The following is a 15,261-nucleotide window of genomic DNA, read 5'->3' as shown; positions in this document are numbered from 1 at the left end:
TTTCTAAACTGTTGTGCTAACCCACATGCAGTCTTTCAGAATTTACTAACGTTTCATCTGCCTTCTTCTTACCGGCATTTTTGGTATTCATCTCTTCCTTCCTTGCTCTGCCAATGTTGAAATATTTTGTGAGCCCAGCCTCTCCTCAGAGGGGTGTGTCACTCTCTAGAATTCATGTCATTTGTTTGCTTTACAATCTCAGATCTCTGATGGGTTCAAGGAAAGTTAGGATTTTTTACATTGTCTGGCTCTTTCTCATTGTTACATTTCTACATTCTAAGGAAGAGTGGAACACTCTCTCTACCTTTAAAAAAATATACTGATCTTGTAACTTGATTTTTTTTTTCACTTACATCTCGTGGTTTCACTTATAACTTGGAATTTGTTCTATATCAAGACATAACTGGCATGTGCTTTATTCTTTTTTATATTTGTTTATTATATATTGGTCGGAGTAATATACGTAGTACTCATATATGTATAAGAAGTCGAGATTTATTCAAGATTAATGGTATAAAGACTCAAGTTTTATAATAAAAAACCATGCTATCCTGCACTGCAACTGACCATTTCTGTTTCCCTTTTTCCAAAGGCAACCACTCACTACCCGTTTTAGTTGTTCTGTTATTTTCTACTGTGAGTAGCTTATACTGAGATTTCTTGGTGTTTTTTTGGTTGTTTGTTTTTCTTCTTAGGTTATTATCTGAGTTCCTGCTATGGAAAATGAAAATTTAATTCTCTTATTCATACTCCACATGTATACTTTTCTATGTCTGTCTAATTTAACCCCAAACTCTCTGCCAAGTAAACACATCATGTACTTTTTTGGTTTCTTGGTTTTTCTTTCTTGGAGCTCTTTATCCTCCTGTTCTACTTTGGACTGTTTGTTTGATGGATCTGCTAAAGACCCACTATCTTGGTTCTTTTCTTCACCATTTCACTGAAAATTGCTTTTGCCTCTCTCCCTCGTTGAGTTGCCTGTTTTCTGGACAGTTTCCCTTTTTCTTCAGTTATTTCCTTGTGTTGATGGAGTACATGCTCTAGTAGCTTCCTGATAGAGGATACATGGGGAGTAAATTTTTTTGAGATCTTATAGGTCTGATACATTTTTATGTTTCCCACACAGTTGATAGTTTTTCTGAGACGTAATTCTAAATTAGAAATACTTTTTTCACAGAGTTTTGAAGGCATTGCACCAATGTTTTCTACCTCTCAGCATTCCTGTTGAAACTCCAGAGCCTTCTGATTCTTCAGCCTGTTATGAAACCTTTATGTTTCGTCTCCCTCTTGATGCTTTTCTAACTTCTTTTCTCAGGAGTTTGGAAAATTCATGGGTGATTGACTTGATTTGTATATTCTTTTATAAATTGTGTTAGGTGTTTGGGTTTCAGTCCAGAAATTCATATACTTTAAAAGTGGGAAACTTCTTATATTTTTTTCTTTGATAATTTCTTTCCTTCCATTTTTGCTAATGTTTCTTTCTAGGTTACCTGTTAGTCTAATGGATGATCTTCTGATTCTTTCTTTATTTTCTATCTCTATCTCTTTTTCTTTATGTTCTGTTTTCTAGGAGATTTCTTCAATTTTGTCTTCCAGTCGTTCTTTGAAGTCTTTTGCTTCAGCTGTTGTATTTTTTATTTCCCAGAGCTCTTTCTCATTCTCAGAATATTCCTCTTTTTAACCTCCTGTTCTTGTTTAATGGGTGTAATATTTCTCTCTTTCTTTCTCTCTGAGAACGTTTTTTTTTAATCTTTTTTTTTGTTGTTGTTGAAGTTTTATTCTGTTCCCTGTGTTGTCCTCACCATCCTTGTGGGTCGTAGGCTGGGGGTTGTCTTCTGAGGCCCAGTGAGGAAGGGAGCTGGGGAACCTTATCTTCCAGAATGTAAGGATGTAGCTTTGGACTCCATCTCCTTATTTGCAGTGTGGCGTATAGATCCATCCCATCCTCAGCCGTACCTGGTGTCCAGAGCCTCTCTGTTTTAGGCCTTTCTGAAGAGGAAACCTTTTAGGAAATCTGTCTCCTTGGGGTCAGAGAGGTAACCTGGAAGTCTCATAGCATTTTGAAAGAGCTCCAAACAATCTTTCTGTTTTCAGGCTCTTCCAGGATTCATCTTTAGAAGTACCAGGTGTGCTTCTGATTCCCGAGGCTTTCTGGGCTCCTGGAGCACAAACTGATTTACTCTTTGTGAGCTCTTTGCTGGCTTCTTGCTCTGCAGGTGAGGTTTCAGCCAGCTCACATCTGCTAAGTTAGTTGCAGCTAATCTGCTTTCCAGGTTACCAACTTTGACTTACCTCTTCTGCTGTTGCTTCCTTTCATATTCTGGGGAGGGTAGGGGCAGAGGGCAAGAGAGAGAGTTTATGGCTTATTGGATTATCAATTTAGAGTTGTTTGGGGAGAGAGAAGAGATTACTCTTTGTGGTCACTGTGTCATGTTTAAGCAGAAACCTTACAAAAGCAGTTTCATTAGAGTATTGGGGTAGAAATCAGAGAGCAGCAGGCTTGGGAGTCAGTTGAAGGTGAAACATTAGGCTTAGGGAATGAAATCTAATACTTAAGTAACTTTGGTTATTAGTAGAAGGAGAGAAAGGGAGAAATGAAGTGCTAAATGTATTATTACCAACTTCGACTGAGCACTCAGGTGCCTGAGGATCTGTATTCTTCTAACCAGCCAGCTCTTTCTTTCCCTGAAGTGACTTATTCCTTGCAGTGTACACTTTCCTCAGATTTGTAACCCCCTCCGTCAGCTCTCCTCTCATTCTGGGGTCCTGTTTTGTGCTTCACAGAGAACTTGTGAGTGGGAGTCTCCTCAGGCCTTCCCGTCCACGTGTATCTGCATTTACCCACGTTTTCTCCTCCGTCCTTTCACGGTTGTACACTATTTGCTGGAAACTTAGTTTGTGTTTATATATGGATTTAATTTATCCCTTTGATCTTTGACATCTGATAACATAAATACTGCTTATAATAGGAAATAGGCCTTTTCCCCTCCTGGAGTACTTAATAACACCAGCTCCACAAAAAGAGAATGTAACCAGTTAAAGTCACTTATAATGTGATTAAAATACTTACTACTTCAAAATAATCTGAGCTCAGAATGTATTTTACACTAGACATTGACCAAATCATCTGGGAAAAGCCAGGATATTCCAGATTTCACTTAAAGTTAGGGTTTAGTTTTCAGGGTTTTTGCCCATGTCATTAGCAATATTCAGTGACCCTTGTCAGGACTTTTCAGTACAGACATAGTAATATTTCTATTGTTAATTTGACTTCAGAAGTGATAAAGAAGCCCTTTTAGTCACTTTAGCACTTGTGATGATTATTGTCTACTGTTTGAAAAAGAATTATCTACTTCTTCACCACCTTGGTAGAGCCCATGTTGTATAAATATAATACATATACTAAATATGGGGCTTTATTGATGACTTAAATTATAAATTTAAATAAACAGATAAAAGCAGGAGACATAAGAAACAGATTCGAATGTAGAAAAGGGATAGATGGTACCGTTCATGTTGGTTATTCTTGTGTCCATGGTTCTAGGGTCAGAGGTGGAGAGAACGAGCAGAATAACCTTCGCCCTTGCTTAATTGATTAGTCAACTTTTTTCTTTTTGAATTTGAGTCTCTTTCCCCGGACTTAAACAATTGGTTTAATTTTTCAGACAGGGGAAAACAAAGGATGGAGTGGTCCAAAGGCTGGGTTTCCTGAACCAACAAATAACAGTAAGTTTCTATTTTTATATTAACTACACTTGGTGTTCATCAGTGGTTCAGTGACTTGTCCCTCATTGGGTATTTACTGGGTCTGTTTGGACCTGAGATGAGACGTTAAGTGTTATGGGGGATGCACGGAAGTTGTGGTGTTTGCTTTCCTGGAACTGACAGAAGACACAGGTACTCATATCTTTAACATGGTTCAGTCATTGCAGACGGAGTACTATTTTATCCATAAAGCAGTGATGTTCTTTTTTTATAAGTTGTTTTTGTTGTGACATTATTACAATAGAAAAGAATCAAGAAAGAAAAACAATTATCTATCAGCCCATTATAACCCAACATCAACTGTTTTCACAGTTCTACTTTTTAGGTACACACACACACACACACACACACACACACTTTTACATAATTATAATATAGATGAAAGTTTGTACTGGGTTTCATTTAACATTGTAATGCCCACATTTTTCAGGTTGTGCTGAGTCATTAGAATTTTTGATATTTTATTAAAGTCACTAATTGAAATGTCAGAAATGTAAGAATAAAATTGCTTACAATTTTATTCCAAATATAGTATATCAGACATTTAAAAATCCACTTCAGGTTATTTCTTTTTTCAGAGGTACATGATCAAGCTGTTATGCATTGGAAGCGTAGATATTTTGCTTGATTTCCTCCCCACCTTTCCCAAAAAGCATCTGTTGTCACTGAAGTGACTATTTTACTGTTAATCAGTAAAACAGCACAGCCAGCCAGTGAAGACCTCATCGAAGTGAAGGCCTGAGTGAAGTCAGATCTCTCTCATTTCTGACCCTAGTTCTCTTCTTCATAACCTTCAGAAGCTGAATTAGCTTAAATATGTAAATCGTCATAATGAAGAGTATTCTTTCATGTTAGCAGCTCATCTCTTGATGTATAATGAAATTTGTAGCAAACTCTTATCAAAGCATGCTTATGAGAATTGAATTCTTGGATCACCAAAACTAGCCTCTTGGAAAGACTATTTCAGTGAGGTAATAGTATTCATGAGTTACTTTCTGGGAATAATTTAAATAATGTAATATGACTCTGGGCCTTTTGTCTCTGTATGTAAGGATGATGAATGTGATAGGCTTAGTACATTGCCCAAAGAAAAAATGGAATCAGTTCAGGATTCTCAGAGAGTTTGTTTTTAATTCCTTTGATGTTTGAATATATACGATTATAATTACTTGGTCAAGGAATGTAAGAAACATTCAGTTGATCTCAGTTTTATGTAAAGTACTTAGCACAGTATCTCTTTCTTAGTAAGCACATAATGAATGTTAATTTCCTTCCCTGCCTTCTCTCGTTTTTTTAATAAAAATTCTATAATTCTGTGTAAGCTCGCCAAAAATTCCATTCTTATACTTTTTATCTGTCAGAGTTTTTGCATGTACATGTGAACCAAAGAATATGTATGGTTTATATTTGAATAGTTGCTTTTGGCATTAGATATTTTTTCAAAGAACATAAACATTATGTATTTGAATATGGAAGTTAGATAGTTGTTAACTTGATAGTTTTAACATGAAAGCACATTGTAGCTAGCCTGCAAACTCCCATCATTAAACAGTGATATTTTGACCCTCATCTTTATGTCTGTTGATTTTTTTCATAATTTGCTAAGGGATTTGGAACTCCTTTGCAAGTAGGGGAAGAAATATCACAGAGAGGCCAGTGAGTTTCAGTGATGAGAAATGTATAAGAATGCATAAAAGATTTGCTTTAAACGTAATGTTAGAAGTGATAAAGCGATTTGAAGCCCCCTCAAAATTTAAGCAAACTGTTAACACTCTAGGACTTCCTCTGGTCTACAGTAGAGTAGCTCAAACTGAGAATTTGAAAGAAGAATGATCACCCCTTCCCAGTGTGAGGAGGTGAGAAAGCTGATACAAGGTTCTTCTGTGAGTGGCCTGCAGGTTACCACAGACAATGAGGGCAGCCCAGCTCTGAAATTTAACTGTTTCTCTTCCCCAGAGCTAGTTCTCTCTAGTGGAGCCCCCAGGTCCTCTGGAGCCAGCTCGTAGCTACTTAAATACAACGTTAGGAAAAAGTTGGTTGCTATGATGACTCCATTACCTAAAAAATAATTTGAATTCATATATTATGATAATGTTTAGGTTAAATTCTCTTCTACTTAATCAATTCTTAAGTTTGAAATTCTGCCCTAGGTGGTTCCTGTCCTGTGGACAATACCTGTGTTAGTGTTTTGCAGGCAGGGGATAGAGCAGGGGTCTCAGTATGGCACATGTGGGAAGACAGGAATTTGAGAGACTGCCAGAGCTGCCTGCCTCACTGCCATATTGTCTGACCTTGAGCAACTCAGTTTACATCTTGTTTTTCAATGTGCTCTGTTAAGAGTTACACATAATCAATTTATAGTATTGAGTATCTTTAATTTTCTAGCATTTGTAAAATGATTAATCATTCTTGAATAACATATGAAAAGGTAACATTACTTTGTAGAAAACAGAATGTCATCATAAAGTGACTCTCTTCATTTTTTTTTTTTTGATTAAACTTTACGTTACTTCACAAGTTGTAGTTAAAAAGAACAAATTTTTAGCCAACAATTATTTGGATAAATATTATGAAATTAACTTGGAACCACAGTGTACAAAAATTAAAAGAAGAGGACTTCCCTGGTGGCACAGTGGATAAGAATCCGCCTGCCAGTGCAGGGGACACGGGTTCGATCCCTGGTCTGGGAAGATCCCACATGCCACGGAGCAACTAAGCCCGTGTGCCACAACTACTGAGCCTGCGCTCTAGAGCCCACGAGCTACAACTGCTGAGACCGCATGCCACAACTGCTGAGTCCGTGTGCTGCAACTACTGAAGCCCACGTGCCTAGAGCCCGTGCTCTGCAACAAGAGAAGACACCGCGATGCGTAGCCCATGCACTGCAACGAAGAGTAGCCCCCGCTCACCACAACTAGAGAAAGCCCGCATGCAGCAATGAAGACCCAACGCAGCCGAAAATAAAAAAAATTTAAATCTTCAAAAAAAAATTAAAAGAAGAGAATACAGAATTGGAAAGGGGGAAGAAGGCAATTTTAACCTGGCACAGCTAGCACCTAACTGTAAGTAGACAAAAAAAGTTAATGTACATGTGCATTTAATTTTTGAAGTGGAAGATATTTTTTTAAAACATTACAGTCATAAGAAACTGCTAACAGTTACAACAAAAAAAATAGTTTAAATGGTTTTGCAAGTGATTGTGATTTCAGAGCCTGGCTCCTGGCTTGATGGCCTGCAGATTTAAAACATGGACCTAATTTTTGCATGCTTCACAAGCCTTTCTTCATTGCACTGAATTGCAGAATGTAGACTCTTCTCAGTGTATTTTCACCCTGTGAATCACTGTCATAGTCGTGTTGAAGTGCAAGAACACATAACTCTGTAATGTGAGGTTTGTGTTAAATTTAGCGTGGGGCAATTTTATGCTTGGCACACACATAAGAAGCTAGATTTTTACAGATGAATGACTAACAAGTTTTTTAAAAGATCATGCATTTTAAAGACTTACTGACGGCTCATGGAAAACTTTGTAAAATTTTTAGATACAGTTCAGTTGATAAAATCTTTTTTTTTTTTTGTATTCACATTCCATGTTTCTTATTAACACAGGGTTTTACTTAAAAGCAGGTTCATTGTTTCTTAAAGGTAAACTGTAGCTTAATTCGAAATTGGACTAAGCTCAAAAGCATTCACTGGTATGTGCCGAATCCACCCACTAAAAGATTGTTCGGAGGCATTTTTCACATAAATATTTTTCCGTTAACCTTTTAAAAAGTTTTATTTAGCCCCTGTGAAATACGCTGGCTCTTCTAAGGTTCATTAGAGATGACCCAAGACAAATACTTTTGGGATGGGAAGGAATTCTTAATAACCTTTTCAGTATTGAAGTTGACTTATCAAAATTTTTGTCACTTTTATGTTATATCCATGTATTATTAAACTCTGTACATCCTGAAACCAGGAGGATAAACCATCCTGGTGACATGACATTAGAGAGATTGCATGCTTGTATCCCCTATGCTGTGTGCTGTATTTAGAACCTCTACATTTTGGAGGGGGGCAGGTGGGTGAAGTCTGTGCTTTTAAGAGAATAGATGAATAGATCCTTTAAGTGTTTTGGGAGAATTCCCTGAACAGTTCCCTTTTGGGGCTCCCATAACAGAAGCCACTTTGTAATGACAGTTAAATTAGTTGGAGCCAGTAGGATTTAAATACAGAGCCAAATGATTCAACTTAATTATTTATTTAGACATATAAATACTATGTTGGAAATCTAAGAGTGTAGCTGACTTGTAGCAGTCTATTTTATTTTTTCTTCTTCCAGTTTCATTGAGATATAATTGACATATAGCACTGTATAAGTTTAAGATGTACAGGCATAATGATTTGACTTACATCATGAAATGATTATCACAATAATTTTAGTGAACATCTATCATCTCATACAAAATTAAAGTAGAAAAAAATATTTTTCCGTATGATGAGAAATCCTAATATTTGCTCTCTCATCAACTTTCATCTGTAACATCCAGCAGTGTTATTTCTGTGTATCATATTGCACATTACATGCCTAGTACTTATAACTGGAAGTTTGTACCTTTGTTGACTGCCTTCACCCAGTTCCCCCTTCCTTACCTCCCACCTCTAGTAGCCACATATCTGATCTCTTTTTCTATGAGTTTGTTTGTTTGTTTTTGAAGTATAATTGACCTACAACACTGTGTTAGTTCCTGTTACACAACATAGTCAATAAATATTTCTATAAATTTCAAAATGAGCACCACAGTAAGTCTAGTTATGACTTCACCATACAGAGATATTACATAGTTATTGATTATATTCCCCACACTGTACATTTCATACCCATGACACATTTATTTTGCAACTGGAAGTCTGTACCATCCTAATCTCCCTCATTTATTTCTTTCCTCCCCCAACCCCCTCTAGCAACTACCTGTTGGTTCTCTGTATCTATAACTCTTTTGTTATGTTTGTTCATTTGTTTTGTTTTTAACTTCCACATGTAAGTGAAGTCATACAGTATTTGTCGTTCTCTGTCTGGTTTGTTTCACTTAGCATAATACCCTCTAGGTTCGTCCGTGTTGTTGAAAATGGGAAGATTTCATTGTTTTTTAGGGCTGAGTAATATTCCATTGTATGTATCAAGTCAATCTACGGATTCAGTGAAATTCAGTACAATGAAGAAAGCCCGGGAAGCATGCAAAAATTAGGTCCACGTTTTAGATCTGCAGGCAGTCAAGTCAGGAACCAGGCTCTGCAATCACAGTCACTTGCAAAACCACTTAAACTGTTTTTTAGTTGTAACTGTTAGCAGTTTCTTATGACTGTAATATTTTAAAAAATATCTTCCACTTCAAAAATTAAATGCACATATACTTTAACTTTTTTTGTCTACTTACAGTTAGGTGCTAGCTGTGCCAGGTTAAATTGTCTTCAGGGTACAAAATTCTGTTGCTTTTCTGTACACTAACAATGAACTGTCACAAAAAGAAATTGAAAAAACAATCCCATTTACAGTTGCATCAAAGAAAATAAAATACCTAGGAATAAATCTAACCAAGGAGGTAAAAGACCTGTACTTGGAAAACTGTTAAGACATTGGTGAACATACGTTTTTTTCTAATTAGTGTTTTCATTTTCTTCAGATAAATACCGAGGAGTGGAATTGCTGCATCATAGTTCTGTTTTTAATTTTTTGAGGAATCTCCGTACTGTTTTCCATAGCGACTGTACCAATTTATATTCCCACCAGCAGTGCATAATAGTTCTCTTTTCTCCACATCCTTGCCAACACTTGTTATTTGTTGTCTTTTTTAAAAATTGAAGTATAGTTGATGTACAATATTATATAAGTTTCAGGTGTACAGGTGATTCACAATTTTTAAAGGTTATATTCCATTTATAGTTATTATAAAATATTGGCTGTATTCTATGTTGTACAGTATATCCTTGTAGCTTATTTATTTATTATACATAGTAGTTTTTACCTCTCAATCCCCTACCCTTATCTTGCCTCTCCCCATTGGTAAGCACTAGTTTATTCTCTACATCTGTGAGTCTGTTTCTTTTTGCTGTATTCACTAGTTTGTTTTATTTTTATAGATTTCACATGTAAGTGATATCGTACAGTATCTGTGTTTCTCTTTCTGACTCATTTCACTTAGCACAATACCCTCCACGTCCATCCACATTGTTGCAGATGGCAAAATTTTATGTTTTTTTATAGCTGAGTAGTGTTCCTTTGTACATATATACCACATCTTCTTTATCCATTCATCTATTAGTGGACACTTAGATTACTTCCGTATCTTGACAGTTATAAACAGTGCTGCTGTGAACATTAGGGTGCATGTATCTTTTCAAATCAGTGTTTTCAGTTTTTTCACATAAATCCCCAGGAGTGAAATTCCTGGATCATATGGTAGCTCTATTTTTAGTTTTTTTGAGAAACCTCCATACTGTTTTCCATAGTGGCTACAACAATTTACGTTCCCACCATCAGTGCAGGAGGGTTCCCTTTTCTCCACACCCTCAGCAGCATTTGTTATTTGTGGTCTTTTTGATGATAGTCATTCTGACAGGTGTGAGGTGATATCTCATTTTGTTTTTAATTTGCATTTTTCTGATGATTAGCAATGCTGAGCATCTTTTCATGTGGCTATTGGCCATCTGTATGTCTTCTTTGGAAAAATATCTTCAGGTCTTCTGCCCATTTTTTAATGGAGTTCATTTTTTGATGTTGAGTTGTATGAGCTGTTTATATACTTTGGATATTAACCCCTTATCGGTCATATCATTTTCAAATATTTTCTCCCATTCCATAGCTTGTATTTTCATTTTGTCAATGGTTTCCTTCACTGCACAAAAGCTTTTAAGTTTAATCAGATCCCATTTGTTTATTTTTGCTTTTATTTCCTTTGCTTTAGGAGACAGATCCAAAAATATGTTGCTACAATTTATGTCAAAGAGTATTCCACCTACGTTTTCTTCTAGGATTTTTATGGTTTCCATTCTTAGATTTAGGTCTTTAGTTCATTTGAGTTTATTTTTGTATATGGTGTTAGAGAATGTTCTGATTTCATTCTTTTACATGTAGGTGTCCAGTTTTCCTGGCACCACTTATTGAAGAGACTCTCTTTTCTCCATTGTATATTCTTGCCTCCTTTGTCATAGATTAATTGACCAGAAGTATGTGGGTTTATTTCTGGGCTGTCTATTCTGTTCCATTGGTCTTTGTTTCTGCTTTTGTGCTAGTACCACCATACTGTTTTGATTACTGTAGCTTTGTAATATAGTTTTAAATTAGGGCACATGTTCTTTGTTCTTCTTTGTCAAGGTTGTTTTAGCTATTCAGGGTCTTTTGTGTTTCCATACAGATTTTAGAATTATTTTTTCTAGTTCTGTGAAAAATGCCATGGACACTTGGATAGGGATTTCACTGGATCTGTAGATTGCCTTGGGTAGTATGGTCATTTTAACAATATTAATTCTTCCAATCCATGAACATGTATATCTTTGCATCTGTGTTGTCTTCAGTTTCTTTCATCAGTGTCTTACAGTTTTCTGAGTATGGTATTTTACCTTCTTAGTTTAGATTTATTCCATTGGTATTTCAATAGGGGAATGAGAGACAGTGTTAAGCTTGCTTTTGTTTTAGGCATACCAGTTGAGTTTGTAGTTAAGGGCCCATTCATTTAAGGAAAAATAATCTGAAACTAGAAGGAAAGTCTTTAATCAGATTTTTAAAAGTATTTATTTATTTAGGTTGCGTCGGGGCTTAGTTGCAGGCACACAGGTTCTTCATTGTGGCACTCGGGCTTCTCTCTAGTTGTGGCGCGCGGGCTCCAGAGTGTGTGGGCTCTGTAGTTTGCAGCATGCAGACTCTCCAGTTGATGTGCACAAGCTCAGTAGTTGTGGCGCACGGGCTTAGTTACCCCGTGGCATGTGGGATCTTAGTTCCCTGACCAGGGATTGAATCTGTGTCCCCTGCATTGCAAGGCGGATTCTTTGCCACTGGACCACCAGGGAAGTCCCTGTAATCAGATTAACACAGTGTATCTTTGTGAAATATTCTCAGGAAAGGTTGAATGAATTAAAAATTTTTCATGATTTAAAAAACTTGTTTGAATTACATTTTTACATACAAAAAGATTTCAGATACATGTTTTTTTAAAAAATGAAACCATATGAACCATTTTAGGATACATTTATTGATTGCAGTATGAGAGTGTTTTTAAGCATAAGAGCAAAGGATGAAATCGTAACTTAAAAAGAGATGGGTTTAGATACATAAAAACTAAAAATGAATTCAGGGAACAGCATAAGAAAATAAAAAGGTAAATGACAAACAGAAAGCATAACTTGCAGCATATGTAAGCACCAGGTTAAATATACCCAAAGGACACCTACAGGTTAAGTAACTTCCCAATAGAAAAATGGCCGAAGGACTTAGGGAGTCATTTAAAAAAAAACAGAAATTAAGTAATGAAAACTGTTCAGCAATCAGGAAAGTCCAGATTAGAAATAAATGTTATATAATTTCACATCTATATAATTGACAAGAATTTAAAAATGATGATTCTAGCCACTGAAGAAACAGATACTCACTTACTGCTGAGAAGATTGTGAATTAGCACTGCCTTTCTGAAGAAACAAGAATGCAAAGCCTAGGCCCAATTTTTTCTAAAGCTTAACTAAAAGGTATGGAAAAATATAAGAGAATGTCTTTTCCATAATAAACATACACAGGTTTATAATCAGAAAAAAATTGAAGTATATTTAAAACACTGACAGATACAACAAACTTTGGCCTGAATTGCACAATCTGGCTGAATTTAAACAAATGGTATATATTAAACAGCTATGGAGGTAGTTACTGAATACCTAAGTCTACTTGGGGAGACTTTTATGACTTTTTTTAAGAGGAGAAAATGACTAGTTTTCTAAAGTTTGAATGAAATTTCAGCTTCTGAAATTTGTTTTGGAAATCTGAAATATGTGCTCCTTATTCTCAGAGCCCTGCGAGGATCAAAGGTGTTTAAAACTAGTATTCTTATAACCAGAACAGAGCAGAGCAGTGACACACAGAGGAAAGTCTCCCAGAGACTGAAAGCTGAAGTATTAAGAGCTACTAAATTATTTTCTGTGTTATCAAAGAAATTCTACAATAAACATAGGATAAAATAAGGGTAATTCTTGTAAGTACTCATTCATCAGCTTGTCTAGAAAGATGGAGGTTTATAACTCCCATATAATATATTATAATTTACCAAGAAATGTTAAACATGTATTATTTTTAAAGAAAAAATATAGGTAATACTTGATACATAATGAATTTAACACATACAAGTTATGAAGCATGATGATAAAATGAGCACTTACGAATCCACTGCTGCATTTGAGGACCAGAACGTTACCAATGTTGTTACCTTCACCACTTTCTTGTCCCTTGGCCTACCTTGCTTCTCCCCACCTGAGGTAATCACTCTCTGGATTTTATATATAGTCACCCCACCCTTTATTTCATATAGTTTTATCAAATAAGTATGAGTCCTTAACAGTATTTGTTTCGTTTTGCTTTTTTAACTTTAGAAACAATGACATTATACTGTATATACTTTCTGGAATATTTTCTCCCATTTCAAATTATAATTTAAGATTAATTTATTTTGTTAACATATAGTTATTTCATCCACTGTGTGCATATTCTATAATTGATTTATCTATTCTCCTATTAATCCACTTGGGATATTTTCAGGATTTTGTTATTATAAACAATATTACTGTGAACATTTTTGAGCATGTTTCCTGGTATACATATGTAAGAGTTTCTGGGAACATACCTAGGAGTGGAATCTATGAATTACAGGGTATGTGTACATTCAGATTTACAGGAAATACTGTCTGCTTTGTAGTGGAAGAGTGGAGAGCCCTTCAAAATATCTAGTAGAAGTAGAAACATTTTAAATCACTTTTGTACCTCTGAATTCATTTTAATGATGAGTTTAATTGGACTTCAGTTCAAATTCCACTATATTGTTAATCTTATTTTACTCTTCTATTTTTACTTAGTCTTTTGAGTGGATAAAAATTTTAAATGCAGAAAAGGTGAGAAATCTCCCTGTGCTTTTGTCCCCATTAGCAGTTTCCACCCTGTCTCCCAAACAAGTAATTTTTGATTAGTTTCTTTAATATTACTCTAGAATCTTTTTACACATATAGAAACAAATTCAAATATGTATTATTTTATCCTCTAGCATTGTAGACACACTGTTCTATAATTTTCTTTTCACTCAACAATATGTCCTGAAGATCCTTCCATATTGATAATGTGTAGGACTTTATTATTTAACTAGTTTTGAACTGACGGGCATTTGAGTTGTTTACTGTCTTTTTATATTATAAATAATACTGCTGCATAAAGCTCATACATACATCCTTTTAAATGTGTGCTAGTGTATTTGTTGGATAAATTCTTACAAGTGGAAATACTAAGTCAAAGAATATGTGCACTTATAATTTTGATAAATGATGCCAGATTATGCTCAATAGAGATTTCCCAGCTTACATTCCTACTAGCAGTTTATGGGATTTCCTGTTTCCCCACAGCTTCAGTAACAGGGTGCTCTCAAACTTCTGGACATTTGCCAATCTGATAGCTAAACTATGGTGTTCTGTGTAGTTTTATTTTGCATTTTTCCTTTCGTGAGTGGGATTGAGTATATTTTTTGTACATTTATGGGTCATTTCTATACTTTATTTTACTTCTACACTATTTATGTCAATGATATAGTTATATCTGTTGCTCATTTTAAAATTAGATTGTTGGTCTTTTTTTTTTCCTTACTTGAAAAGAGCGTGTGTGTGTGTGTGTGTGTGTTTGTGTTTGTGTTTGTGTGTGTGCCTTTATAATACGACTTGCTAATTTTTTCTTGTTCTCTTTGCTTACGGTGGAATTTTCTTTTTTTTAATATTTTTCATTTTTTTAACATCTTTATTGGAGTATAATTGCTTTACAGTGGGGTGTTAGTTTCTGCTTTATAACAAAGTGAATCAGCTATACATACACATATATCCCCATATCTCCTCCCTCTTGCATCTCCCTCCCACCCTCCCTGTCCCACTGGAATTTTCTTTTAAAGTTTGGTTTTCTTTTTAATGTATTTGAATGGCCTTTCTTTTATAATCTTTTATAGTATTTGTAATCTTAACATAGTTAATAATGCCTTCCCCGTTCTGAGATTATATAAAATCCTTTTAAGTTACTTTCTGGAACTTTTATAGTTTTATTTTTTGTCCTTAAATCTTTGATCCCTCTGGGATTTATACTGAAAGTTGGATCCAACTTTAATCCCCATTGCACTGAGACTTGACTGTTATACTAAGATTCTGTATGCATTTGGTATTATTCTGGACCTTCTATTCTCTTCTGTTCATTTGACTATTTATGCAGCAGTTTTAATCATTGAGTATTTT

General features: G+C 35.3%; 1 protein-coding gene across 1 annotated transcript in view; it reads left to right on the top strand.

Annotated features, from left to right (window-relative positions):
• The window catches only part of STAU2 (staufen double-stranded RNA binding protein 2), a 291,470-nt gene that overhangs the window by 125,674 nt on the left and 150,535 nt on the right, over nucleotides 1–15,261 (top strand). Inside the window, exon 11 of the mRNA XM_060127718.1 lies at nucleotides 3,666–3,726. Within this exon, the coding sequence (XP_059983701.1) occupies nucleotides 3,666–3,726 (61 nt within the window). The remainder of the gene's footprint in view (nucleotides 1–3,665; nucleotides 3,727–15,261) is intronic.

The sequence above is a fragment of the Lagenorhynchus albirostris genome, chromosome 17 (genome assembly GCF_949774975.1).
Source record: "Lagenorhynchus albirostris chromosome 17, mLagAlb1.1, whole genome shotgun sequence".
Taxonomy (NCBI): Eukaryota; Metazoa; Chordata; class Mammalia; order Artiodactyla; family Delphinidae; genus Lagenorhynchus; species Lagenorhynchus albirostris.
The sequence above is the reverse complement of the archived record's forward strand: the minus strand, read 5'-3'. Positions and strand labels throughout refer to the sequence as shown.